Source organism: Trachinotus anak, unplaced genomic scaffold, assembly GCF_046630095.1.
Source record: "Trachinotus anak isolate AG129_WGS33_773 ecotype Australia unplaced genomic scaffold, CSIRO_AGI_Tana_v1 ptg000015l, whole genome shotgun sequence".
Taxonomy (NCBI): domain Eukaryota; kingdom Metazoa; phylum Chordata; class Actinopteri; order Carangiformes; family Carangidae; genus Trachinotus; species Trachinotus anak.
In genome coordinates this window covers 14,069,150-14,095,856 of record NW_027273866.1, presented here as the reverse complement: position 1 = coordinate 14,095,856, position 26,707 = coordinate 14,069,150, and the positions used below count along the sequence as shown (strand labels likewise).

At 42.5% G+C, this 26,707-nt stretch overlaps 3 protein-coding genes across 8 annotated transcripts in view; 2 read left to right on the top strand and 1 right to left on the bottom strand.

The window, feature by feature from the left end:
* The first annotated feature begins 643 nt into the window (after positions 1-643).
* slc39a9 (solute carrier family 39 member 9) lies at positions 644-8,344 on the top strand. The gene is made up of 7 exons (XM_071498454.1): positions 644-1,179; positions 1,389-1,497; positions 2,811-3,011; positions 3,442-3,510; positions 3,751-3,836; positions 4,139-4,273; positions 4,491-8,344. Exons 1-7 carry the CDS (start codon positions 1,084-1,086, stop codon positions 4,722-4,724), a joined length of 930 nt encoding a protein of 309 aa, XP_071354555.1. The 5' UTR covers positions 644-1,083; the 3' UTR covers positions 4,725-8,344.
* plekhd1 (pleckstrin homology domain containing, family D (with coiled-coil domains) member 1) lies at positions 5,230-21,081 on the top strand. 2 transcript variants are annotated; one of them, XM_071498435.1, is made up of 16 exons: positions 5,230-5,339; positions 8,834-8,971; positions 9,337-9,511; positions 11,050-11,143; positions 11,342-11,431; positions 11,850-11,926; positions 12,168-12,259; positions 12,350-12,402; positions 12,683-12,777; positions 12,878-12,971; positions 13,730-13,935; positions 15,203-15,335; positions 16,861-17,005; positions 17,909-18,052; positions 18,795-18,963; positions 20,040-21,081. In XM_071498435.1, the coding sequence occupies exons 2-15, from the start codon at positions 8,893-8,895 to the stop codon at positions 18,950-18,952; spliced, it is 1,635 nt and encodes a 544-aa protein (XP_071354536.1). In that variant the 5' UTR covers positions 5,230-5,339; positions 8,834-8,892; the 3' UTR covers positions 18,953-18,963; positions 20,040-21,081. The 2 variants fall into 2 exon arrangements, with proteins under 2 accessions (XP_071354536.1, XP_071354535.1); XM_071498434.1 differs by having other exon boundaries at positions 18,795-21,081.
* Positions 20,403-26,707, bottom strand: part of ccdc177 (coiled-coil domain containing 177) — a 38,601-nt gene continuing 32,296 nt past the window's right edge. For 4 of the 5 annotated variants that reach the window (XM_071498430.1, XM_071498429.1, XM_071498428.1 and 1 more), the window contains 2 exons: positions 23,127-26,567; positions 20,403-20,992 (listed from right to left, as the gene is read on the bottom strand). In XM_071498430.1, the coding sequence (XP_071354531.1) occupies positions 24,012-26,555 (2,544 nt within the window). In that variant the 5' untranslated portion in view covers positions 26,556-26,567 and the 3' untranslated portion in view covers positions 20,403-20,992; positions 23,127-24,011. Of the gene's footprint in view, positions 20,993-21,211; positions 21,308-23,126; positions 26,568-26,707 lie in introns of all 5 variants that reach the window. The other variant, XM_071498431.1, reaches the window with a different exon arrangement.

Sequence of the window (26,707 nt, the reverse complement as noted above, 5' to 3'; positions counted from 1 at the left end):
ACAGCTTTTAAAAAAATATTCTTTGTCGCTTTTTTCAGATCCTACAGTATTCATATGGTTTTACACACATCCTTCCCCAGAAGTTCCTTACTAAGAACAACTTTGTACCAAAAAAAAAAAAATTATTAAAAATTATATTTTATTAGCCACTTAAGTTTTTGCTTATAAACTGCCATGGTCTCCTTTTGAGTTATACAGAACTTATGTTCTTTTGTTACAATATAAAACTTTAAAACTAAAACTGTATTTTCCCCCAAATATCATGTTAACTGAGTTGTTTTTGACACATCTATTTATAACATGCATAATGTACACAGTAGATTTTATTGTTCCATATGAAAAAATAGTAATACTTGTAAATCAATGTCCATGCCAGTAATCCTTGTTTATGAAATAAGGAAAGTTTGAGGGTAATTGTGTTAACATTATAAATACATAATAAAATACAGTAAGTAACATGTGATCACATTAATTAAAAGTATAATTTAATGTGATGAAATCCAGAAAATATTGATTTAATTAAGATAATGAGTTTGGTTTTTCAACCCAATCACATAAAACTTGGTCTGTTGTGATGAGGAGTATTCAGGGACACCTCCTCTGTCTCCAGCGGGTCTCACGGAGACGTGGCAGCTGGCTGACGGGATGAACTGTGACCCGGAAGCAGTTTCCGTCGGCACCAAACAAGAAGATGTTACGTTAGCCACTTTGTTAGCTGCTAACCTAGTCGGGAAGTTGCAATATTATGTGTGACAGCTGAATCTTGAAGAAACGATGCGGGTTGTCGGTTGTTTGCAAGTGAACGTTAACGAGTCAGGGTTCTTAATTTGTGAAATTTGAGAGCCGGAAAATTACCGAAGCTAGTTAGCTTAGCTTTGCTAACGCTATCGAGGCCGGAGGCTGTATCGTCTCTGTTAAGTTAACGTGGAGGTTTGGCAGTAGACTGAACTAAACTAACAACTGTCGTTAACTAACAGCTACTGTCCGGGGCATGCTGTTTAACTCGACGAGCACGAACAAAAGTCCGTGTTAAAAGTGTAGGTGTATCTTTGCAGGAGATTAGCCGAACAGAAAAGTGCAGCCATGGACGATTTTAGCTCGATCAGCCTGCTGTCTCTTGCGATGTTGGTGGGATGTTATGTGGCCGGGACAATACCTTTAGCAGTCAACTTTTCAGAGGTAAGTTTCCAACATGCAAAGCTCTTTACAAGTGCTTGCTGAAAGCGTGTACTGTTAAGCTAACTTTCTCAATTGCTCCATTCCTATGTTTAGAGATTGATTGCATCATGAGCCGTTTAATGTTATCAGTCGACATTTTTTGATTGATAGTACTAAAAACAATGAGATTCCCCTGCGCTGAAGGTTTGTGGCTCTTCTTGTTTCTCCAGGAAAAGCTGAAGCTGATCACTGTGCTGGGAGCAGGGCTGCTCTGTGGCACCGCACTTGCTGTCATCATTCCTGAAGGGGTCCATGCTCTTTATGAGGAAATCCTTGAAGGTAGAGTTACCTGAGAGAATTTCTATAGAGAGTAACCAGAGTTTCTTCCCTTCTCCAGCACAAATGGGTGAAAGTCAGTTTTAGTGTCACTATTTTCTGGTTAGCTGTTTAGTCTGTGACACATCGGAGAGCGGTGAATGAAGTCTGCAAAGAAGGGATTTCTTGCACAGCTTCACCTTCTTTAAAGGGGCATGAAAAAGTATAAAAAGTGAAGAGGTACATTCTTTGACAGCAGAGTTGCTCTTTATTCTACAAGTGTTGCTGGAGTTTTTACCTCTTTTGCAGTTTTGTAAAGCCCAAGGTGATGTCTTCAAGCTGCTATTTATGTCTGACCAACAGTCCAAGATTAAATGAAAAGATTTTCGATTTACACGTGGACATACTGCTGCGAATCAAGAGAACACTTGGCTTTATTGTGTGATTTTTAACTCATTAAATATTTATTTGATAACAAAAATGTTTTCTTATTGATTTTCTGTTTTTTATTAATTAAATTAATTAAAAACAAACTACAAGACAATTTAAGTAGTTCAAAGCATAGGAAGAGTTTGCACCTTCTGTAGCTCGAGTTACAATGTCCAGGTGTCAATTCGAAAGCCTATAAATCAATTTTTCCTTGTAGATCAGTCCATTCCAGGTAATGCCACACTAACACTGAAGGATGATCTTGAATGCAGCTATTAGTGCCAACCTGTTGGAAAAGTTAACTCTTTGCTGATTTCAGCATTGGTTTGCGGGTCCTCTCCTGTGTTTAGAATTATTAGAGGATTGGTTTCCTGGTGGCCTTGAGGTTAAAGACACAGATCATGTAACTAAAATCCTCTTTTTCCACTTTCTGTCAGTTTTCTACTGTATGTGACCTAAAACAGACAAAACGCTCTTTGTTGGAGCTGTAGACAACTTCAGGATTGCCACAGGCCAGAAAGGCATCAGAGGAAAACTGAGAATAGAGCCTATACACTTGCTGAGCACTTTATTAGGAACACTTCTCCACCCCCCCCCCAGCATTAGTATAAAGTGCTCAGTTAGTGAAGACATATAATGTCAACATTTGCCTATGTACACTGTGAATCACATTCAAACGGAGCAAAGTTCTGCGAGAGGTAAAGGGCCACCAGTTGACCTCTCTTTCTGTTACATAACACACTTTGTCCAACACAGATGAGGAATGGTGCATGGGTTTGTGATGGTCTCTGTGCTCAGCAGTGTAAGAGCTCTGAATTTGAATCACTCTTGTTATCAATGCATCAAACCATATTTGTGTAACAGTCTGTGTGTCTCTCTCTGCTCTCTCCTGACCTGCGTGTCTGCAGGTGGACACCACAGTCACGGCCAGGATGGAGTGGTGGAGGTGTCCGAGACAAAGGTTGAAGAAGCTGCCCTCGGTGCCAGTGGGAAACATGAACACAGTCACGAGCAGCTTCACGCCTGCATCGGAGTGTCTCTGGTCCTGGGCTTCGTCTTTATGCTGCTGGTGGACCAGATAGGCAGTTCTCATGTGCACAACACTGAAGGTCAGTGTTGCAAGGGACAACAAATGCAAAGATTACAGCATCCAAAGGGCTTGTGTCTTAGAAACTCACAGTATGCAGGTCTGTAATGTCTTTGTGGAGACAGCAGCTTTGTCATTAGCCTCATCTAGTGCTAATATTCTACAGAAGACAATTATTTAGTTGAATTAAATCCAAACCACCCACAGATGCTCTTCTGCAAATTCTGTTTTCCCAGATGCACCCACGCTCACCACAGAACAAGCTCAGTGCTTTTGTTTAAGTAGCTAATACTCCACAAACCGAGTCTGCCAACATGTGACAACACACAGTTCTTACTCAGTGTGGAGATGCTGATCTTTAATCACTGCATTGTTCTACTTCTATATATTTCTTAAACATATAAAATGGTAATTGAAAATGTTTTCTGTCTGGTTGTTTTTGTCTGGTTTAGATCCAGAGTCAGCGAGAGTCACCTCTTCAAAAATCACCACCACCCTGGGTCTTGTGGTCCACGCTGCAGGTCGGTCAAGGTTCAGGCTTCTGTTCAAATCAGTCTTATCTGTGTTAATCACAGTACTCCCTGCTTTACTCCCACAAAATGCAAATGTGATCAGATAAATGTTGTTTGACATTGTCTTAACAATTACTCAGATTTTCTACTGCTTGTTAGAAATCTCAGACATTCACTGTCTTGTTTTTGTTTTTTTTTACAATATAATAACCAGGACTTTGTTAATGTTCTCATTAACTCTGTCTCCAGCTGATGGCGTGGCGCTCGGAGCTGCTGCCTCTACCTCTCAGACCAGCGTTCAGCTCATTGTCTTCGTAGCTATCATGCTGCATAAGGTAATAATGGTTCATAACATGTACAGTAAATCTTTGTTTTTCATCATCCTGTTTCATAGTTTGCATTTATGTATTTACAGATTAAACCCATGTAGGAGCAGCTTACATGAGCTTATGTGATTAGTTATCTAACCATTTCAGGATTTAGTATTGAGCACTTTTCACTAATTACACACAAAAAATTAATTGAGAAAATAACCTGCCATTCAGTCAATAATAAAAATAACGAGTATTTGTGGCCCTTTGCAGCTGTAAAGTATAACTGTGAAACCACCTGAACTCTACTGCTGTGTTGTGTGCAGGCCCCGGCAGCGTTTGGCCTGGTCTCTTTCCTGATGCATGCTGGTCTTGAGAGAAACCGGATCCGCAAACATCTCCTGGTCTTCGCCCTGGCAGCACCTGTCCTCGCCATGCTCACATTTTTAGGCCTCAGTCAGGTAAATATTACAGTAAACCAGTTTGGCTGGTAAGACTTCAGGATTCTCTCAGGAGCCATTTACAAGTTAAATTTCTTAAGCTGTAAAAAAAAAAAAATGAGATGGTGCAACAAAAGCATTTCATCAACATTCGATCCGTCTGAGAGGACGTGTTTCTTGGTGAGACACATTTGTAGCCAGACATTTTACCTCATGTTGTTGTTTCTTTGACCCTCAGAGCAGCAAAGAGGCCCTGTCAGACATCAACGCCACTGGTGTCGCCATGCTCTTCTCTGCCGGCACCTTCCTCTACGTGGCCACCGTCCACGTCCTCCCTGAGGTGGGTGGCGGCGGTCACAGCCATGCTCCCGCGGGAGGGAACAGCGGGAAAGGACTCAGCAAAGTGGAGGTGGGAGCTCTGGTGCTGGGCTGCCTCATCCCTCTGGTGCTGTCCGTTGGTCACCACCATTAGACCCACAGCTCAGGACGGATTTAAGACGGGTGTACAGGGGAAAGAAGCAGAAACAGAGACTTCAAACATTGTGGATTTAAATGTCTTATTGCTTGTCTACTGATGGACCTCGTGGACCAGACCGGTGCTCGTTGCGGGGACATCTCATGACTCAAAACTGAAGTTGAAACAGGGAACGAATGATGTTGGGGAAATCAGATTTGTTGCAGTGACGACCAAGGCACACAACAATGTTTTTTTCCCTCCTGACACTGATGACGAAACATGGTACAGCTACTGTATGTGTCCATTAATGCCACCAGATATATTGATCTTTTTCTCAGAGGCCAGAGGACAGTTAGCTCAGTTTATCTAGATCACTGTGGAGTTTTCAGTGTTGCATTATTGTGCTTGTCCAAAGTCAAAAGAACCAACCCTGATCTCATGACAGTGATGTTTTGCTGGGTGGCAGTTGCACAGTGAGATTTAGAGTCTTGATCAAGCTTGTCATATCGAGAAAGCAAACTTTTTTAATATAATTGCACAGATCTCTTAGCAACAATCCAGACTGATTTGAACTGATTTTCAAGTGCCATATTAGCGAATTTTGAAGCAAACCCCTGAAGAAACGGCGCCGTAAGTTTGTAGAGGACGTTCCTTTCTTATTTTTCTTAGCGACAGATGTTGTTCTCACAGCCAGGTGTGATGACGGATCAGGCCGATTAACCAGCCAGACGCAGCCAACAGTTCTTGCTTCGGTTAGTTCGTCAACCAAGTGGAGGTTTATCCTGTTAGAAAAATCAGTTGTGACAAGCTGTTTCTTGGCCTGATGGGAGGCTGAGGTGTGATGGCTACTGATAGTGTGTTTCCTTTTAAACCACATGCTTAGGTTTGTGGTCCAGTCTGCTAAAACCAGAGTTCTGCGTAAGGACGAGCCGCATTTCCATGAGTCACTTTTTTGGATGCTAATTTCTGTTCTGTTTTTCCTGGAGAGTAATTCTAGAGATTGCAGGAAAAATCTGTGTAGAATTGTCTTAAGTGACTCTGACTATGGAGTGTTAGTAAAGCTTATTTAGAGGTGGAGGGTTATTTCAGCAGCTCTGAATGAATGACTTGTCCTCTGGAGGTCTTTAACTGGATGAACTGATGTAGGGACCAACGGCTCAGGAGGACGGGCACATTACAGGTTTTGTGAGAATTCTGAACAAACCCATTTTTTAAAGTTTGCTCCTCAATTAATTATACCTGAGCAATAATTGTAAAGAAAAAAACAAACAAAAAAAAGGGTGTGAAACTGGGTGTGCAGCCGAGTCTGACATGGGTACAGAGGGTTCGCCTTCACCTTCAAAGTGCTTGTTATGTGATTCACATATCAAGCTCTGTCAGATAGATGCTCTTGAATGCAGCCCTGCCCCGACGTCCCCGTCTCTGCTCCATTAGAACGTTAACGGTTGATGGATTAAAATCTAAGTAGGCTGCTCCCTCTTCTATCAGGACACATGGATATCGTGAGTGTTTCTGTATCACTGTGCCTGTGCACGGCAGAGCTCACGTGTATGTATATGTATGTTGTACAGAGAAACTTCTTCCACAATCACCACAGATGGAACTGCTTACTCACAAATACATGTTTTATTTTTTATTTAGTTTTTTTGGACATGGACGGACTCTTCTTTTCAGCTCAGACACAAAAGGCTGCAGACACTCTCTGTTTTAAGTTCTACACTCGACCTGTTGTTTATTCCAACTTCTGTGACCAGAAGAAAGTGGCCGTGATGTTTCTGCTTCCCTGGGTGACTGTGAGATACAGTGGTGGGTCGCATGCAGACCAGCAGCTGCATGACTGTTTTATTTTTTACGGGACATGTATATGTAATACAAAAGGGAAAAACACACCATTGTGTTGCTCTACGCCCGGGCATGTTGGCAAACAGCCCCATTATGTGCAATTTCATCTTTCTTAACAACGTTGCATCAGAATCCTTGCTGAGATCTGGTCTTTACATGTTTTACACCCTTAGAAGAAAATGAGATGAATTCAGGGTTTACTGGTTTATGTGTTTAAACATTATTTATGAACCTGCTGAGTATTTTCTCAGTTAATTGTTTGGTCTAGAAATGTCCATCACAAATTCTCAGAGACCAACGTGACGTTTTTGAATGTCTTACTTTCTTCAACCAACAGTCCAAAAACCCAAAGATATCCAGTTTACTGTCTGAGAAAACAGGACAATTCTCACATTTCAAGCTGAGAAATTACTTTTATTATTACAATTAATCAATAGCAAAATTGTTGCTGGTTTATTTTCTGTCACTCTTATATGTTATGCATGATGAACCAAACTGCATTTATGTGGGAACATGTCAGGCTTGAAGACTTGGTTTCAGATCTTAAGTATTAGGATGGTGTGGGTGCAGTTTGATCAGATTTGATGGAGACGCTGGTAAAATGAGCAAACAGCCTCACTTCAAACCACTGAGACGGACACAGACACAAACAGAAAGTTTCAGGGCCTTTAAAGTTCATTCATGTTGGTCACATTTCTTCTTCTGGGGAAGATGAAGGAACAACGGGGTAAACTAGTTATAAAAGTCGAACAATGATATGAATTCAAATTAAAGTGTCGTTTGGTAAGTTATCATGCATAGAGTCCAGCTGTCCAGTGAAGTGTTTTTTGGTGGAGAATGTTACACTACTCGTTCTCAGAGTACAAGATCACCAGTGATGTCACAGGGTCCTGGACTACACCTGTACATCACTGCAGCAAGGTGAGAAGTTTAACTACTGGAGTTAAGCTTCTCTTACAAAAACAAGATTTTCTAGGCCTGTTAAATTACTTAATTAATAAATGTACTAACTACATAAATAAAACTCATGTGGATTATCTGGTGAATGTATCACCAAGCTGAAACAGAGTTTCCTTAGCTCAAGAAATTCATGTTTTGGAGATACATGGTTTTCACAGGACAGTGACAGAGTTTGTACAGTTTAGTCTCTAATGTTTCAGGACAGAAATAATGATCTTAATGTTTAGTCTGGTTTACTAACATAGTTAAAGTTGTTTTTATTGAAAGAATTTAAAGATGCATCCTCACTTCCTGGACACTCAAAATACTGGACTCTGATTGGCTAACAGCACCAACTCTCAGAAACCTGCTCAGAGCAAAATTTGCAATATGGGTCAAATATCTATAATAAATAAGATTTTTTATTTTTTCATTTGACCCATTATAATCAAGTCCATAGTGTTAGTATGAATATCAAATGCAGTAACCGTCACGTTTACATTTTGACTGTCCCCACATGTCACATCTTCAATCACACGCGTATATAAATAAGAAAACGTACATCAGAAGCTCTTTAAACTGAAAGGTGAAGTTGTAACAGGACCGACTCTTGCACACACAGGAGGAGATGACGGCACATACTGGGGCTGTTTGGAGGTGCCACTCTGAATCAGGAGAGTTTTAGGATCAGGTTCATATTTGTAATAGTTTTAGCCGGGGAGGGTGTGTCTTTATTTTGTTTTTATTTTCTGTCATTCCAGAATGAGTCTGCCTTATTTCCATATTTCTGATTGTGAAAATCAGTTGTAAAGCAATGTGTTTTATGACGACTAAATTAAAGTTTTTTTAACTGGTGATAATGTTGGGCTGTATTTTGATGATTTAGACGTGTTTACTGTTAGAAATGCAGCAGGTCATTTACATGTCTGTTTTAGTATTTACCCCAGATTTCAACAGGAGGACCTGAGCCTGAACATCATCACTTAAATAGTTGTTTTAAATGCACTTTATGTTGTTAGGTTTGTAGACAGCAGTTGTTCATATACGTGAAGTATTTGTCTTGTATTAATTGAGGTAAGAATTCATGTGTTAATGTTTACTTTTGAATTAAATGTTTAAATGTTATTTCAGAGGCTTTTCCGACCCTGACAGGATGTTTCACTAATGCAAACTGGGAAAAAAAAAAAGCCGGCACGCTCATGCATTTCTCTGTTGAGGCTGAGCTGTCAATATCTTTATAATCTGCTGTCCATCCACTCTGACACATGTTCTGTAAATTAATCTGATACTCACGATGCTGAAGCTGCATGTCAACCGCTCTGACTCTCCATCCTCTTTACTAGAGAGCTGTGCAGCCGCGCCTCTGCCACAGATGTTCTCCCAATTCACTGCCGATGAATAGATGGACGGACAGACAGACCAGAGGGTCCATACCTGCCAAGAGCTGGAGACTGGTGCTTTCTGCGAGGACAGTAATCTGAGTAACAGCTTTTACTGGCTGGAATGTATTGACTTCAGATTTAGCAACTCGGTCCTAAAGCTTCCCTCCCTCCCCCGTCACCTCCCAGTATCCTCCCTCCCTCCCTCTTTCTCTCTGTCATCCCTGATTTCATCTGGGCTGTACTCTGCAGTCAGTCTGCCTCCAGCTGATGAGCGTATTGGCAGCTGCATCATTCCACCCTGCTGAGTTATTGGGATTTGTTTGCTACTTTTCCTGTTTTGTATTGAAGCTGTCCCTGCAGCCGTACATGCACCTCTATATGTGTGTGTTATTGGATGCTGCTGGGCTAATTGTTATTGACTGACTATATTGTGGTTTATTTTTTTAACTTTCACCACCTCCCAGGGCGAGGGAAGCCAGAGAGGATGTTCTCGTCTTCGTCCAGAAACTCTCTGTTCTCGCCCTGGACGTCCATGGAGCAGTCGGACTCTGAAGTGCTGGACATCAGTACCAAGGTGCAGCTGCACGGCGTGCTGTGGAAGAGGCCCTTTGGACGGCCGTCCGCTAAGTGGTCCCGCAGGTGAGGGTGAGGCGTGACCTCTGACTTCTGAGTCATTTTTATCTTATTTGAACATCACATAGAGCCTCGTGTCGTCACTTCTGCTGGTGGGGGTAAAATTCTGTCTTCACAGAGTTTAGACCTTTTAAAAACTCTCGGAATCAGGATCAGATTTGTCTTTAGTTCTTAAAAGAAGTTTGCAGTTTTTCCTCTGACAGCAACAGTGTTGGTTATTCTCAGTCGGCGTCAGAGACTAAACTAAAAAGTTATCTTCTGTGAATTATTTGATGAGAGTTTAGAATTTTTAAATTGACCAATTCTTTGTCAGGACAGTATAAAAAAGCATTATCCCACTGATCTGAGAGCAAACACATTTTTTGTTTTACAGCCGCAGTTACAAACATCTGTAGTGATTTTCCTCTTCATCACAAATGACAGAAAATCTTTTTATACAGCAGCAGCTGAAGTTCCTGATCGATCGACACTTTGCCGACTCTGTTTCTGATGTTGAATGATGAACATCTTTTTCCTTAAATGGACAATGTTTTAAAACCAAACTGTTGACATGTTGTGTATTAGAGGATTGTTTTACATAATGACAGGATATACTTATCCACTTCACATCCCACTGTCACTATATCCTGACGGGAGCGTATATTTGGATGGTAAAATGCCTGGATTGGTACCTTATGTCATGATAATGCTCTTAGTTTATATAACAGTTAAAACGAGAATACATGGCGGGTCCAGTCCAGAGAGTCCATTTGCTGCACACTCTTTCCAACCTTCCCCGTTTGCTTGTGTCATAAAGGTCAAAATTTGATTTTGCTCATTTGGTTTTCGGTGCCAAACCAGAGACGGTTGAGCTCAGTGGTTTAGTGCTGGTTGTTTGTTGTTGTCGTCACCAGCTTAGAAAAGAAATCAAGTCTGTTTGGACCGAAATTAAAGGTTCACTCAACCAGTTTGTCTCATAAAGAAACAGTTTAGTCAGACTCTGCTCCCAAATACACTTGTCTTTGGACAAAAAAGTTTGTAGTCTAAATTATCTCATGTATATTATATATAATATCTGCAATAACCAGATATTGCTCAATATATCAGTGAGGCTCTGTGTCATTTCATTAAATGTTACTGTTTGTTTTTACATTTTACACATAGGAATAAGGACTCGTTCATTCATGTTAAATCATTTAAATGATTCATCAGATCTCCACAAAATCCAGCTGTAGCAGCAGATGCAGTAAAAAGCAGCTTATTCACAGGTTGAACTGCACAGGTCGGTTGTTATTTACTGTGCTCAGACATTGTTAAGAATTTAAAAAAAATCAGCTGTTGTGTCTCAACAAAAATCAGATTCTGTTGTGTTGTTGAGCAGGAATGTTTAAATATTGTCTTATCATAGACTAAGGTGGACTTCAGTGGTGTGTTCACTGCAGTAACAGATTATTATACTAGTTCTGTGCTCATCACATTTGTATTGAGAACATCAGCAGACGTTGGTTCCTTTCAGCCCCACAGGATTGACTCACTGCTGCTTTATTGTCTTCCTCGGTACAAAGATTCTTCATCATCAAAGACAGCTTCTTGCTCTACTATGCAGAGAGCGAGAAGAAAAACTTTGAAACCAACAGGTTCTTCAACATCCACCCCAAGGTGAGCGGCTGCGTCTTCTCTGCACGTACATGAAGAAGAAAGATGGCTGTCTGCACATGAGCGTGTCGGGAATGTACATGAATAATTGTGTTTCAGTAACTTACTGTTGTTGTAAACAGAGAGATTGAACCGGAGGTTATTATACAGAAATGAGCGGGATCATTACAACAATATGAGTAATGGATGTGTTTCTGTCAGGGAGTGATTCCCTTGGGAGGATGTGTGGTGTCAGCTAATGAAGACATGGGGATGCCCTTCGCCATCGTGATCAACCTGGAAGATTTCACTGTAAGAAAATCATCACTTATCAGCTTTCCAGAGGTTTAACGGTTCATTTTGAAGACAGATGTGGGCACAGATTAGAAAACACACAACACTGAGCAGCAAATTAATGCAAAAATGCATCATATTAACAGAAAGTCCCAACTGACTGTATGATAGCTCAGAGGCAACAGTCCTGCAGCACCAAACTGAAGTGGCTCTTTATAAATTGTACTTTTGAAGCTGTAATAATGAGAGGAATCAGTGTAATCCTGCCAGAAATAGACACATAATGGAGTGAATTTAACTGCCCGCTGGGACACGACTGAGTTACATCCCCTTCTACTTTCCCAGCAGCTCAATGATAGAAATCTATTGTCTGTTTACAGCCTGAGTCCATTACTGACAAGATGCTGATGTAAAATATATGATATCTGCCCCCCAGGGGACCATTGTCCTAGCTGCTGAGTCTGAGGGGGAGCAGGTGCAGTGGATGGAGATGCTCCAGGAGTCAGGGAAAGTGTGAGTGAAAAATAAACATACAGCACAAGACATGAGTCTTAAACTCCCTGTGTGCAGTGTAGTGACTTCTTCTATATGGTTTCTGTTTGTAGAAATATAATTTAATGTAAAACAGTATCAGCTCTGTCACAGCCAAAACAAGAATTCCTCAGCTACAGCTTTTTAAAAATCATGGCAACATGCTCACTGTTTTAATTTTACTTGGTTTTGTTAATAATCTGTGTCTGTGTTGGACCAACAGCACGTGGAAGAACGCCCAGCTGGGGGAGGCCATGATCGAGAGCCTGGAGGCCCAGGGGCTGCAGCTGGCGAAGGAGAAGCAGGAGTACCTGGGTAAACACGCAGGACGTCACCTGAGCACCTGAATAAATGAGCTTTTTAACGAGCTGCAGCAGGTGATGTGAAATGGTTTTCTGTCTGCAGATAAACTGATGGAAGAGACGGAGGAGCTCAGTCATCAGAGGGCCCAGAGAGAGGTGAGACACGTTCACTCCTCTGGTTTCATCACACAACAGCAACAGCCTGTTGTGGACTGGACACGAGACATTTTTAATCCTGGCATTTAATCATCATGAACTTTAGACGTACTTTATTATTATATGTATGTAAGCAATTATTATTTTTAGTGATTATTCTTCTGGATTTTCTTCTTCTTCTTATTATTATTATTAAAATTAAGGACCCTTCACAATGCTCTTTTGAAGAAAGATCATAATTCAGTTATGTTGCTCTCTCTCTTTGTGTGTGTGTGTGTAGGAGCTGGAGCGTCTGAACCAGGTTCTGGAGGAGGAGAAGATGAAGTTTGAGGAGGTGGTGCTGGAGCTGAAGGCGGAACAGGAGCAAATCAAACTGTAAAACTCAGCTTTTATCTGTTTGTGTTGACCAGCACTGATGCCGGTGCACAGGACTGTGAGGTCATGTGACTTGTTCTCTGTTGTGTGTTGATGGCAGAGACCTGGACGGCACAGCTCAGTCCCTGAAAGGTGTTGAGAGTGAAAAAGAAGAACTGAGCAACTTAACGGTGATGCTGCAGAAATCCATCGAGGTATGAAAAAAACCCAGAGTCACCTTCATGCAGACACTGAAAGTGAGCAGCCAGAGTAACGAGGGTAATTTATTGATGAGTCATCAATGACCCCTGCTTCATATCATGTAATGTTGCAGCTGCTGATTCAATAAGTTATGTTATCCTATAATATTATCACTGCAATCGGACAATGATGGAACTGTGGGATAACATCCAGGTGGAATAACTTCAGTCACAAAGCACTGAGAGAAAAAACAGAATTCTCACATTATAATCACAACAAATGTCAAGTATTAAAGGAATAGTTTGACATTTTGGGGCATACGCTTATTTGCTCTCTTACCAAGAGTTAAATGAGGCCCCCCAACCCTAAAACTATAAATTGCTTTTTTTTTTTAAATGTTGGTTTTATAAAGATTAAGAGATATAATGCGTTAATTCCTGAGCTTTAGAGCTGCTGGAAGGCAGATTTTATTTCTGTGGACACATTTAACACTCAGACATGAGAGGTATTGATCCTTTCTAACTATAAGTGTGTTTCCCCAAAACTCAAAATCTTTTAATGTAAAGGTCCACTTACAGCTTTTTCAGGAGCTCTCAACAGTACAGCCAATAAGTGGACCTTTAAGTTAAGATTGTAACTCAACTTCCTGTAAATGTGATTAATTAAACATGAGGTATTATGACATTATACTTGTAATTTGTAGCACTATACTTCCCAGAGAAAATTCAGTGGGATCTGAATCTGAATCTGAATCTCCTGCTCTGTTCCTCAGGAGCTCTCGCAGGAGAAGCAGCGAACCCTTGAGCTGCTCGGGGTGAAGGAGCAGGGGGAGAAGGCGGCGCAGGAGACCTCAGCGTCGACCTGCAGGAAGCCAGACGACGGCAAGGAGCTCGCAGACGGGGAGCTGCTGCAGGACCTGCGACACATCGAGGAGCAAATGAAGGTCCTGCTGGGGGAGAAGGAGCAGGCTGACGACAAGTGAGTGACTTCAGTTCAGTCTAGAGCACTGATGTACATCACTTCATAGGTTACATGGTTCCTTCCAAAAAAGCAGGATATTTTAGAAATAAGTCGTCATCAGGATGAAAACCAGTTAGAAACTCTGTTGAACCTTTGTCCAGAACGTCCAGGTTCACGTGATTATTGTATTAGACTGGAGAGTAAAACTGTGAGAGCTTCAGTCTGCCACTGTGTTTCGGCATCCAAAGGGTCAAACACTCTGGCCTTTCCAGTGAACTTCTGTGCTAATGGCACAGACGATGTAACTACTAGTGGAAATGTGTATTGATCGCTAAACAGCCAGCCCATTAATCAGCACCAGTAAGTGGAATATTACAGGCAGCTGGTATCGACTGTGCTGCACTAATGTTCTGCTGCAATCACTGACATATAGGACTCATAGCGTTATGTTTCCGAGAGCTCTGTCTTCAGTTTCCTTCGACATGTTCACAGAAGAACAACATAAAACGATGACACACATGTGGCAAACACTGGATCAAAGTCAAAGTTAAAGCAGTACTTCAACATTTTGGAAATACACTTATTGGCTTTCAGGCAGAGTTGAAAAAGAGGATCAATACCTCTCTCCTGTCTGTCAGTTAAATATGAAGCTACAGTCAGCAGCCTGTTAGCTTAGCTTAGCATAAAGACTGGAAACAGGGGGAAACAGCTGGCAAAACAACAGAATCCTCCCACCAGCGCCACTAAAGCTTACTAACATGTTATATTTCATTTTGTTAAATTCATATAAAAGCGTAAAAATGACAAGTCACTGTATTAACAGAAAAAAAACAAAAACAAAAAAACCAAAAGTTCTGTGTGTTTGTGTGCATTCATCTGTGTCCTGTACAGCTCAGTGAGCTCAGTTCAGACCCACTCTCCTGTATGTTGTCCTGTCAGTGAAGCAGTGTCTGAAAATCACTGTGTTTTTCTGCAACAACACAGCATCATTTTAATCTTTGTAAAAGGGTTTAAAACAGGCCAAAGGAGTTGAAACATTAAAACCATCCAAAATTGTAGATGTTCCCATGCAGAGAATTAGCACGATGTTGTGTGTGTGTGTGTGTGTGTGTGTGTGTGTGTGTGTGTGTGTGTGTGTGTGTGTGTGTGTGTGTGTGTGTGTGTGTGTGTGTGTGTGTGTGTGTGTGTGTGTGTGTGTGTGTGTGTGTGTGTGTGTGTGTGTGTGTGTGTGTGTGTGTGTGTGTGTGTGGTCTTTCCTCTGTCTGACTGTGTTTCTGTCGTCCAGGCTCAGGGAGAACGAGCAGCGCGCTAAAGTCCTGCAGCAGGAGAGGGAGTTCTACTCGTCTCAGGCCCGGACACTGCAGCAGTCGCTCTCTCAGCTGACTGTAGACAAGCAGCAGACCGAAGCCGAGCTCAAGGTAACACAGCATGACTCAGCTGCTCTCAGCCTGCAGCCACACAGACACACAGCGCTGCTCAAAGTCAGCGGTAAGGTCGGCACATTAACCAGCTGCCAGGGCTGTGTTGTCAGAGTTTCAGAGGATTGTTCTTCATGCAGATAGAAAAGTAGAAGTAAACACAAGGTCATCATGGAAAACCCACACAGACGAGTTCCTTTATTTGGGTTGATTAGACCTCCAGTCAGCTCTGTGTGACATCTCCCAGACTGTCATGTTAGCTTGTTGCAACTGATCACACTGTGATTACACTCATCAGTACGAGAGGTCTGTGACCTCATGTAATCCCCAGCGCGGCTTTGTCCACAACGTTCGACCTGAGCAGAGGCTTAATGAGCAAAACCAACTGAATAAGCCTGAGTGCAACCTCCTGAACAGTGACTGAAGGAACTTGGTCACCGTGCTTTGTAATTTACTTCCAAAATTTTATTGTAATGACAGTTGCTTAATTAAAGTGATTTTCAAAGTTGGTGCATTAATAACATGTTTTTACTGTGACATATAGTCAAGGCAGATTATACTGGAGGTAAATAACAGTAACAATATTCCCCCTGGCTGGAGTCAGTGTTTAGTGGCCTGAATTTAGAGACACTGAGCTCCCAAACACAGACCTACTTCATAAAGTATTTAGACCTGACACAAAACAGAAGGTATTTAAATGTTTTTTTAATTAGTGTAATTTAACATTTTTTATTTTGAAATTTAACTTCTGAATTAGATTCTTTGTAAATTTGACTTCTACAGGTTGAAATAGAAATCCTTAAATGCTTTCTCTCTTGATCTTACCCTGTAGAGTACCTTGAGATGATGTGTGTCATGATTTTTTTGCAGTATACAAACAAAACTGAATTGAACAGATGCCTTCAGCGGCTCAGCAGCAGATCCTCCTCCTCCTCCACTGAGCTCAGTCTCTGGCAATAAGAGCTGATGTCACGTTAAAGCTTAGGCAGGAACAAAAACAAGAGTTTCTCCGTATGAAATGAGCTGTTTCCTCTTTGCCTCGCATCCATACAGACAAGTATCTTCAGATACAAACTCCCGTAGTGTTGAAGTGCCCTAGAGCAAAATACCCAAACCTCAACAGACTGGTTGTACCAGCCATCTCGAGCACTTTCTCTGAGCTGTGTCTTCAGGCCAATACTGTAAATAATGTTCTCTTAGTAGGGTGTTACAGACTAATATTGATAATGATATATTTGGACTTAAGTCAACGACTAATAATATTTATTCTGTCAAATTGAATTCAACTTCGTGATATTTAAATCCATTTTTTTCGGTGTTTCCCTGAACACATTGTTCTTTTCAGCCTGGAAAAACCTGTCGAGCTGCTTTCAGTTCGTCATGTGACACTACGACTTAAGAACAGATGAAACAACCAAAATGACCACAGACAGACACATTATATTGACCTTATCTTTAGTCTTCCCATCTTAAAAAGTTTTTTTTTTTGTAAACAAACATTGTGTGTGTTCCCTGTGTGTCTCAGGCGGAGATAGAGTCTCGTGTGGCGCTGGAGAAGAGGCTGAAGCAGGCAGAGGAGGCCCTGCAGGACCTGGAGAAAGGCCTGAACTCAGTGGAACGAACCAAAGAGAGAGACGAGAAGATGAAGGGGGATGTGACTCAGCTGAGGAGTGAGTGCACTGACACCCTCATGTCTGAGTGTGGTCAGCTCAGTATGTGCTGTGAGATTGTATCTGGTTCACTGGGAGGAAAAAAAATCACACTTTTATTTGGCAGAATAATGTATGGAGTCTGGTGTAATGTTGGCTCCTGTACAGATTATTATCAGTGTCTCCCAGTCAAACACACTCCTACTGATATACTACAGCACATTTATATATCACATAATACTCTAACAGATGTGCAGCCAGATGTAAACACACTTAAACACATACGCAGTGGAGATTTGTGGTGTATAATCTGATTTGTCACGTTAACTCCTGTGTGACTGCCTCCCTCTGGATACAACATGTATTACATGTTTACCTTCACACTTGACTCAGTCAGGATGATGTGCATCAGTGTGTGTGTTCATGTTTGTTGTGAGGGATCCTTCAGCTTCCAGAAGACAAAACACAAAATTATATTTTTTAGAAAAAATGGCCAACTCTGGTCAACTTAATATAATCATTTATCGTCTGTCCCTGTAATTGAATTGATAAATAGTGGTTCACTGCATGTGAATGATAGCAGGTTGATTTGTCAGCAAAATCTTGCTTATTTTGTTCTTTTAAAAACGTAACCAATATTTAACCTCAGTGGGACTCGTCATAGAAGAAGAAGCACAGATTTTACTAATAACAGCGATAATAACAGTTCAATTCATGTGTCAGAGGACGCTGAACCTGAGGCAGCTAAATGGAATTCAGCCCTTGTTCATTTTATGATTTACACCTGTGTGTTTCCTACAGTGACATGTCAACATGTGGTTCAATTTGTAGCTACCTGGGATTGAATTACATACAAATGTTAAAGGATAAAGAGCACTCTGTATATATGATGTGTATCGTGTGTGTGTGTGTGTGTTTATCCAGAGTTTTTTGAGGAGTGTATCTGTGCAGCAGAGATCGAGGCGAAGCTTCCTGCGATTATGAAGAACGCTGTTTATCTCCACAAAGCTGCTGCTCGCAGAATCAAAAGCTGCCGGATACAGAGGAGAGCCTCCAGACGCCACTGGTGTAAGTCTGCACATCACACACACTGATCACAACAAACACACACTGATAACATTCATGTTATCACTGAGTCCAACTAAACACTTCCAGCTAAATGTACATATTTTAGAGCACTTGGATAAAAGTTTTTCAGTGCACTGCTCATATACAAAGTGTAGAAATCTTAACTAGTGAACCCAGGTGGATTAGTACTAGTGTTTGTTCTGCCAAATTCTTTTATCTAGATTTTATTTTGAATTAGTCCAATTTGATTGTTTTATTGTGAATGTCAGGATCATTTGTTGTTAGTGAAGACATGTTGTGTTGTATTTTATATATGAACTGTGCTATAGAAAAAAATATTAATAGTAGCATTACTGGCAGTAGATGTAGTAGTACTAGGCTTGGTTATAGTAGCAGTAGTTGTGGTACCGTTGTAGTAACTGCACTGGTAGTATATAGATAAGGAGTGTTAGTGACACAGTATATCATCAATTTGTAATCAATAGGGCTGCAAATTAGGATAATTCTTATTATTATGAATCATTAAATTTATAAAGTGCCAGAAAATAGTGACAAATTTTGTCAATAAATGACTCAAACTATTTATTGAATATGGAAATTATCATCATCAAAACCATGATTGATGAATTGCTGTCTTTGAATTTTCTGTTGATTGACTGAGATTAATGTGAACTGATTAGTAGATAATTCATTCCCTGTTACAGTCCTAAGAACTTCATTAAATGTCTCTGTCTCTCTGCAGTGAAACCCTCAAAGTCCTTCGCTGTGGCAAACACTGACAGCAGCAGCATGGAGGATCTGAGGGAGACGGCCCGACGACTGACCTCTGACAGCAGCTTCAGAGAGAGCGTGTACAAGATCATCGCTCGCAAGGACGCCACAAACAAAATGGAGGACTGAGAGCGAGCGAGGTAACAGAGGAGAAATGGTCCTTAGCTTTACCTCAGGTCACGCTGGGAGTGATGTAGAGATCCTGAACCCAAACCCACCATTAAAGTTTTGTAGATGAATGTGCACAGAAATCAGTTTGGTGGAAGTTTAACAGACAATGACTGAACCCATCACAACCTGAACATACAGTGTGTAACAGCACTGGTTTGTTCCAGGAACTAAAGAACCACAGGAAGTAAAAGTCTCTTAAGTTATGCTAATTTATATATTTCAGTAAATGTACTAAAAAATAACAATTTACATATTTACTAGTTTGAATACTATTCCAGCAAATTTCAAACAGCTCCAATAATCTGCAGAATGCACCTGTTTGGTTTTCCTCACATTCACCTGGGTCTGAAACCTCCGAGCGCTTGAAGTGTGGAACAGTAAAGCACTGCACTGCTATGCTAACAACAAAGTTAAGCTTTGTTGTTAGCATTAACAAACAGCATGTGAAGTCTACCTCTCTTATTAATGTTGGTACTGGAATCAATTAGTTTGTGGATTAACCTGTACACAAACTGAAGCAGCGACCGTCGGCTCTCAGTCTCTGGTTTCTCTGGTAGAAACACAGCCTGAGATTCTGAACTCTTCAAAACCTACTGAGTTTTAGTTCCTGTGGTTCTGTGGCTGCTGGAGCCAAAGAGTGATAATAACATCAACTCAAATCCAGTGTCCTACATTAGTAACTGATCAAACTACTGAATATTTGAACATCTGCAGTGGTGGAAAGTAACGAAGTACATTTACTCAAGATTTATGCTTAAATACAATTTTGAGGTACTTCCTTTGAGAGCTGTTTTCACTAGTTACTCTTCAGGTTAAGAACATATGAGAAGTTTATAAAATGTTATGTCTTCAAAGATTAAACCAGTGGTTCCCAACCTTTTTGGCTTGTGGACTTCCAAAAAAGCAGTGTCTTGTTTGGGCAAAAACCAAGATTTCCACTCCAAACATTACACATTAGATATTTTACATGAAAGAAAAAAAAAAACAAAAACAAATTTATGTTGCAGATTTTTTTCCCTCTTTCCTGCCCTTTTAATCATCTCAGGACCCCTCAGATTTACCTGGTGACCCGTTGAGGTTGGGAACCACTGATCTAGAAGAACCAACTGAAGACTGTGTATAAAGTTGTTCAAAATAGCTTCAGCTCTGACGGGAAGATGTTTGATACAAACTGACACTTAAAATAAAAACTACTCTAACTGACGTAAAGAGAAGAACTTCTCTCACCACCGAGCATTTGGAACTCGTAGTAGTGTTGTAATTACTGGATGTTAAGACGCTGCAACACATGAGATTTTTACAGCGATGTTTTAACAACAATCTGTGTGACTGCAGCCTTCTATCGTGAGTACTACTTTAAAAGATTTGCAGTATTTTTAGCTGATAGCAAAGACAATTCAAACCCACATTGAAAAATTGTTGTTTTTATTTTTCTGGTTTTGATTGTTTGCTCTGATTGTGTCCTTTTCTTTAACAGAGGGTTGATGAAAACAGTGAGCTCACAGATGTGTCTGATATTAACCTTGACCATTTCATTATTGCTACATCTGAAAATCTGTTCTTGACGAAGCAACTCAATGTAATTCACAGGAGCAAGCAAATCATGATAATCTACAAATGTTAAGTAACTGAAAACCAGAAATGATACAGAAAAGAGCCAACATGTCACAGTAAGGTGAGAAGGAACATATAATGGACTGAACAACATGCCTTGATGCTAATAAAGCTGTGTTTGAACCTTGTAAATGTCATTTCATTAATGCAGGTAAAAGGCTGTAGGTTCATATCTGGGTTAGCGTTCTCAGTTCTCGTTCTCAGCAGCACAATAGATGGCACTGTCACTAGTTGAAAGGAAATACAAAAACTTTGATATGGATGCTTTTCCACCAGAGGAGAGACTTGTTTGTTGTACACTTACAAAGCTCAGTGTGGGAGGAAGAAAGGTTCTGCTGGGGAGGACTGTAGATTACATCACCAGCTCCTGTTCGTTACCAGGACCTGCAGCACAGAAAACAAAGATGGATGTAGGTTTCAACAGCACAACAGGAGACTATTCACCTCAATAAAACACAAACTTCTTCACCTCATTTCAAGAATTCAGTTTTTTTTGTCACATGCACAAGTGATATGGGCAACACTGTCTTCTAACCTCCCTATTTAGCATTTACAAGTCGTTTCAAAGCCCCTATTAACTTCTTCAAAGTAGCCACCATTTACCCTGATGACAGCTCCTCACAGTATTGGCATCATCTTAACCAGCTTCAGGAGGTTGTGATTATTTCATTGTGCAGCTGTCTTCAAGGTAAAAGGAGGCTGCAATGTAGGAAACAGTCGAAATAAAGAAGTGCGTCCAAATTTCATGTTCATGTGTATAATTATATATGTGAATCTGTGTAAAAATGGTTTACGTCATGTTACGTGATAAACATGTTTCATATGAGAATTATAGGTGTTGATAAATATCTTCATAAACACTTTAAAGTTCCTGAATCTGCTTACAACTCCATTACAGTGTGTTATAAACCATCTATTAAGGCTCTATAAACTACGTAGGTTAAAATAAAATAAGCAAAACAGCAAAGTTAATGTCTGATGGGCACGTTCTGTATGTAGTTAAAACATCTTATGAACACAACACTGAGTCAACACTTCACTTTTACCTACTGTTCAAAAACAATTTTGTCCAGAGCTTCTGAAATCTGAAAGGATGAGTTAGTGTCATGTGTATGTAAAAATCAGACTGTATAAGGATTTTGGGGAATTTATATTTTTGCTGGCAGTAAAATAAGGTCCGTGAATTATGACTTTATGTTGTTGTTTGTGTATGTTTGAAATTAACAAATGAAAGTCTATATTTTGTCTATATTTTTTTAATGCCAATGTGACCAATGACCAGCGTCATTTATAAAAGCGGTGAACCACTTGAAGCAAAATCTATTTACTCAATGCAAAATATAAACTTAAACTACATTTTACATTAGGTTATACAGCTTGTGCCAGAGTAATTTTTACTGACTAGAGATAAGATTATATTTATAACAATAGGCTGGTCAGATATGTAGTTCTTGGATTGTTTTTTTTTTAGATTCAGAGAGGACTGCCATATTTTCTCTGGTTTTCAGGGGAGCTCTGAGTTTCCCAAATTAGAAATGCTGAATCACTCCCCTCACCTGACCTTTCAGTAGCTGTCAAGTCTGTGCAACAACAGGGGGTTAAAATCAGATTTTCTGTCCTAACTCTAAAAGTCAGCAGGTTATCTGCTCCTCTCAGATCTACCACTGTTTTCTTCTTCATTAGGAGCTCTACCTGCAAACATGTCATTAACTCAGGGGCTTTTATTATGTTACTTCATGTTAATGACCTTTTCTACATTGGTGACTTCATCTTTTCAGTCACCATCATAAGCACCTACAAATCTGCCGTCTCATCCGTTAACCTTACATCACCTCCCCCTGATTATCTGCTGGGGACAGCATGGCTCAGTCAGTGACATAAGCCTGTCGGTCCTCTGCTGCTTTAATTCTGCATTTCAAATTCAGTCTGGCTTTTATCCCAGTGGTGAGCAGGTATCAGACACATGACTGTCTGAAATGCTCATTCTCGTCTGCTTCCTGGCCACAGATGTGCTACAGGGACTGAGGTTAAAGGGTTTAAAGGATAATTTCTCTGCCTCACACAGAAGCAAATGTAACAAACTGCTGGTTTCTTCCTAATAACGCCCTGCAAAGAAACAGCCAGAACGAGCCACCAGAGAGCCAGCTCCCTGCAGGAAGCCCCCTCATACTCCCACGCAGTCTCTCTCTGCTCAGTCATTCACCGCCTGCTGCTCTATCCCGATTTCTATCGCTATGGCAACAGCTACATCAGAAGGAAAAAAACGTGTATCACCATTTCTTTTTTTTAAATCTGAAAGATTGTAGGATTAGCGCAGCCAGAGGCCTTTGGAGCCTGCTGTTGGCTTGCATGTTGGCTCAGGAGTAGACGCATCTTTTTTTCTCTGCACTGTCTAGTTGAGGTCAGTGTGACCAAGGGTTGTTGTTGTGTTTTTTTTTTAATTGCAAGAGCTTAAAGGCAACAGCACAAAACAAAACAGAAGGCATTGCATAACGTGTAAAGCAATAAAAACTCGTACCTGTTGACCTTGGCAGGGTCCCCAGGCTGCTGTGCTGGTAGCAGATTGACTGTGGGGGAGTCAAGAGGCGGCTGTCTCTCAGAGAACTTCACTGTTTATTGTACACTGACATGAGGAGGACAGACAGAGGGAGTCTTTGAAGAAGATGAGAGGAGGAAGAATGGCTCTGCTGCAGGAGACGCCGTCCTCTGGTGCTTCATCAGCACAGGGCTCGTGCACACGGCCCTCCTGTGCTGCAGTGACAGCAGTTAGGTACAGTCAAGCGTCCAGCCCGGGGCTTTACTTCCATGCTATATCTAGCTGTGTCACAGTGTGTGTACAAAAGGATCCCTCATTTGCTTTGGGGATCGAAAACCATTTGCATTCTGCTTTTGATTTCTTCATCTTATGCTTAATTTTCCCTTGCAGCAGAGCTCCCTTAAAAGCCTCTGCAGTTGTCATGGAGTTGTGCTTCCTGGTAAACAATGACTCTTTTCATTCCAGCACAGCTTTCAGTCCAGTAGCTGAGACAGATGGAGCAGGGGGCAGAGAGAGAGAGAGAGAGAGAGAGAGTGGTGGGGTTGTGTTGCTGCACAAGGCAGCTCTCTCTACACTCTCATCTAATATGAAGTCTACTGGAGTCCCACACAGGCTTTACTGTTGATTTACAACAGCTGATGATATAGTTTGTAGTCTCATTACATCCATGATACAAAATGATTTGGTTTGCTTCAGAATAAAAATGGTCAAAATGTAACCAAACCAGCTGATGGGTAAAGACATAAGGACAAAATAACACTGGGTGTTCATGAGAGGAGGGGTAAAGCTTTGAGTGATGGGGGCCATAACGAAGGCAAGAGCCAAGCACATGACCACAAGTGGAGAGCTCACAGCTAAGCTGTGGGTTTATTTCTCATCCAGGCTGGCTTTCAGCTGTGCTTCCAGGGCCATTTTATCAAAAGTACGCATGTTGGTCTCCTCCCGCACCTTGTCTCGCACATGAAAAGAGGCTCGGGCCACAGAGCGAGCGCTCTCCAGCACCGCCCTCTTTTCTCTGAAGATCTGTTCGCTCTTCTCCAGCTTTCTCTCGATGGACTGGAGCAGCTCCAGGCGCCTCTGCTTCTCCTCCTCCTCCACGCGCTGCCTGTTGAGTTTCTGGAGTCTTTCCTTCTCCTGTCGGCTCTGGATGGCCCGCTGAGCTTTCTCTTTGGCCTTCTCCTCGGCCACTAAAGCTGCCTGTTGGGCTCGTTTCTCAGCCTCCTTGACACGAGCCTCCAGCTGCTGCTGCTGCTGCTTCTCACGCTTCTCTGCTGCCCTGCGAGCTTTCTGGATCTGCTTCTCCTCACGTTTCGCCTTTTCTTTCAGCTCCTGCCCTCGACGCTCGACTATCTGTTCATAATTCTCCAGGGAGCGGCTGAGCTTCTCCTCTGCTGCCCTCCTGGCCTCCTCCCGCTCCTCCTGCTCTCTGCGAGCAATTTCCTGTATCAGGGCAGCGTGACGTCTCTTCTCTGCTTTGTTCAGACCCCGTCTCTCCTCTTGGGCCTGGTGCTCCTTCTCTTGCCTCTTCAGCTCAGCCATGGTGAGCTTCTCTTTCAGCAGCAGCCTCTCCTGCTCCAGCATGGCCGCCCTCTCCTCCTCCAGAGCCTTCAGGTTCTGTTCCTGAAGCGCCTTCTTATGCTTCTCCTCTCGTGCTGCCTGCTGCAGCCTCAACAGACGGCTGCGCTCCTGCTGCTCTGAAAGCTCCCTCCATCGCTCCTCGTTCTCCTCAGCTTGACGCATTTTGGCAGCTGCTGATTCCCGCTCCTGCTGGCTCAGTCTTCGCTGACGTATTGACACTTGTGTCTGCCACACTCGCTGGCACTGGAGCACTGCACGCTGCTTCTCTCTGTCCTCCTGCTCTCGCCGCAGCTCCTCCATTCTGCGCTCACTGTCCCACTGAAGATGAGCCACATAGCGGGTCTGACTCATGATGTCTTCCTCCTGATATCGAGCGAGCATCAAAGCTGCAATTTTGCGGTCACGCTCGGACACGGCCTTCAGGCCTCTGCGTTTCACCTCCTTCACTATGCGCTCCACCTTCTGTGTCGTCTGAGGGGAGTGGCTCAGGTCGCCAAGGCTGAGGCTGCGGCCCATCAGGGAGTTGAAAGTAGCCATGGTGCGAGCTCGGGGGCTGGAGAATTTAGCCCAGTGATCTCGTGCACCATCCCAGCTGTAAGAAGAGGAAGCACCTGACTCTGATGAAGTGCATGTGGTGGTAGTTGTGGTGGTGGAGGTGGACGAGCAGACGGGATCCATCCTTCTCTGTAAGGACTCCAGCGAATGGCTTTTTCCTCTCACCTTGGAATGAAATCCAAGATTTCCATTGTGCTGAGAGAATGGTCCTCCTGTCACACCGTTCAGAGGCGTCCCAGAGCTCTGAACTGCAGGCTTTGACACTGATGATGTTAATGTGGTATTGGCTCTGGGGAAGGCAGGTGGTTTTGGCGTTGACCTGGGGAAAGTGTTTGAAGATTTACCAATAGAGGACTTCCTGACTACTGGCGGAGGGCCAGATGAGAGCGGCCGTGTGGTTTTTCCATGCTCAGCTGATGAGGTCAAAGGATGCTTGGCAGATCCTTGGAAACCACTCTTGGAGGGTGGTGTGGAGGTTGTAGAACCAGTTTTTGATGACTGAGGAGATCCTGCAGATTTAGGGGAGCTACTAAGACTGGAGGCAGGAGCTTTAGATAAAACAGCTGTACCTGTTTTAGAGGTTGGAGCTGATGCTGTGGCTCTAGAGGACGCTCCAACATCAGGGGCAGAGCTGGAGGTCACTGGTGCAGATTTAGGAGGCTGACTGGAGCCAGAAGGGGCTTTGTCCACAGACGAGGATGATGCACTGCTACTGCCATTGACTGTCGCCTGCATAATCCTCCTTTTCTCCTCCCTGACAATCCTCTCCCGCTCCTCTCTGCACTGCCTCAGTTTGGCGTGCCTGTCCCTCTCAAACACTTCAAACAACCCTGTAGCGACGCGCATGGAGCGTCCAGGAGCCTCCCGGGCGAAGTCAGCAAGTGGGCGGGGCAGCAGTTCCACAGGTTTGACCCCACATCGAGCACACGCCTCTAAAGAGCGGGGGCTTGTTAGCACATAGCGACTGCCCTCTGCAGCGGGTGAGTCAAAGTTGTACAGGTCCAGATGCAACCTGGGCGGCGGATCTGTCTGAGTCTGTGGTTGCTGAGGTGCTGCCCCCTGAGAGGCAGCGTCTGGCCCCATCGGGGATGCAGCGTGGCAGGGACTCGGCTCAGAGCTGCCGGTGGGTGGCGTTTCAAAACCGGCATCCCCATCCTCCTCTGTTGTTGTGCCATCGGCTTCTTGTGGCAGTCGAGGGTCTTCGGTGGCCACAGTTGGTGTGTCGAGCTGTGGACCTTTACACTTATTCTGCTCCTCAGGCTCCGAGGGGTCAACCATAGTTGGCTAGTACTGCAGGTAGAGAGAGAGAGTGGAGGGGTGGGGGTGGGGGTTGTATGATACAGGAGGGGAAGTGGAAAAAGGTTTCAATTAGAGGATTATTGCATTCAGTCCAGAGCTTAAGAGAGATGCAGTCTGTGGGGGAGGGTCAT

What these genes read in the sequence shown, in the direction of transcription:
- plekhd1 (XM_071498435.1), top strand. Translation starts at nt 8,893, where the DNA reads ATGGACGGACAGACAGACCAGAGGGTCCATACCTGCCAAGAGCTGGAG. An exon ending in CTGCGAGGACAGTAATCTGA is followed by an intron (nt 8,972 to 9,336) that starts GTAACAGCTTTT and finishes ACCACCTCCCAG; the next exon opens with GGCGAGGGAAGCCAGAGAGG. An exon ending in GAACAGGAGCAAATCAAACT is followed by an intron (nt 12,778 to 12,877) that starts GTAAAACTCAGC and finishes TGTTGATGGCAG; the next exon opens with AGACCTGGACGGCACAGCTC.
- slc39a9 (XM_071498454.1), top strand. Translation starts at nt 1,084, where the DNA reads ATGGACGATTTTAGCTCGATCAGCCTGCTGTCTCTTGCGATGTTGGTG. An exon ending in TCATGTGCACAACACTGAAG is followed by an intron (nt 3,012 to 3,441) that starts GTCAGTGTTGCA and finishes TGTCTGGTTTAG; the next exon opens with ATCCAGAGTCAGCGAGAGTC. An exon ending in TCTTGTGGTCCACGCTGCAG is followed by an intron (nt 3,511 to 3,750) that starts GTCGGTCAAGGT and finishes CTCTGTCTCCAG; the next exon opens with CTGATGGCGTGGCGCTCGGA.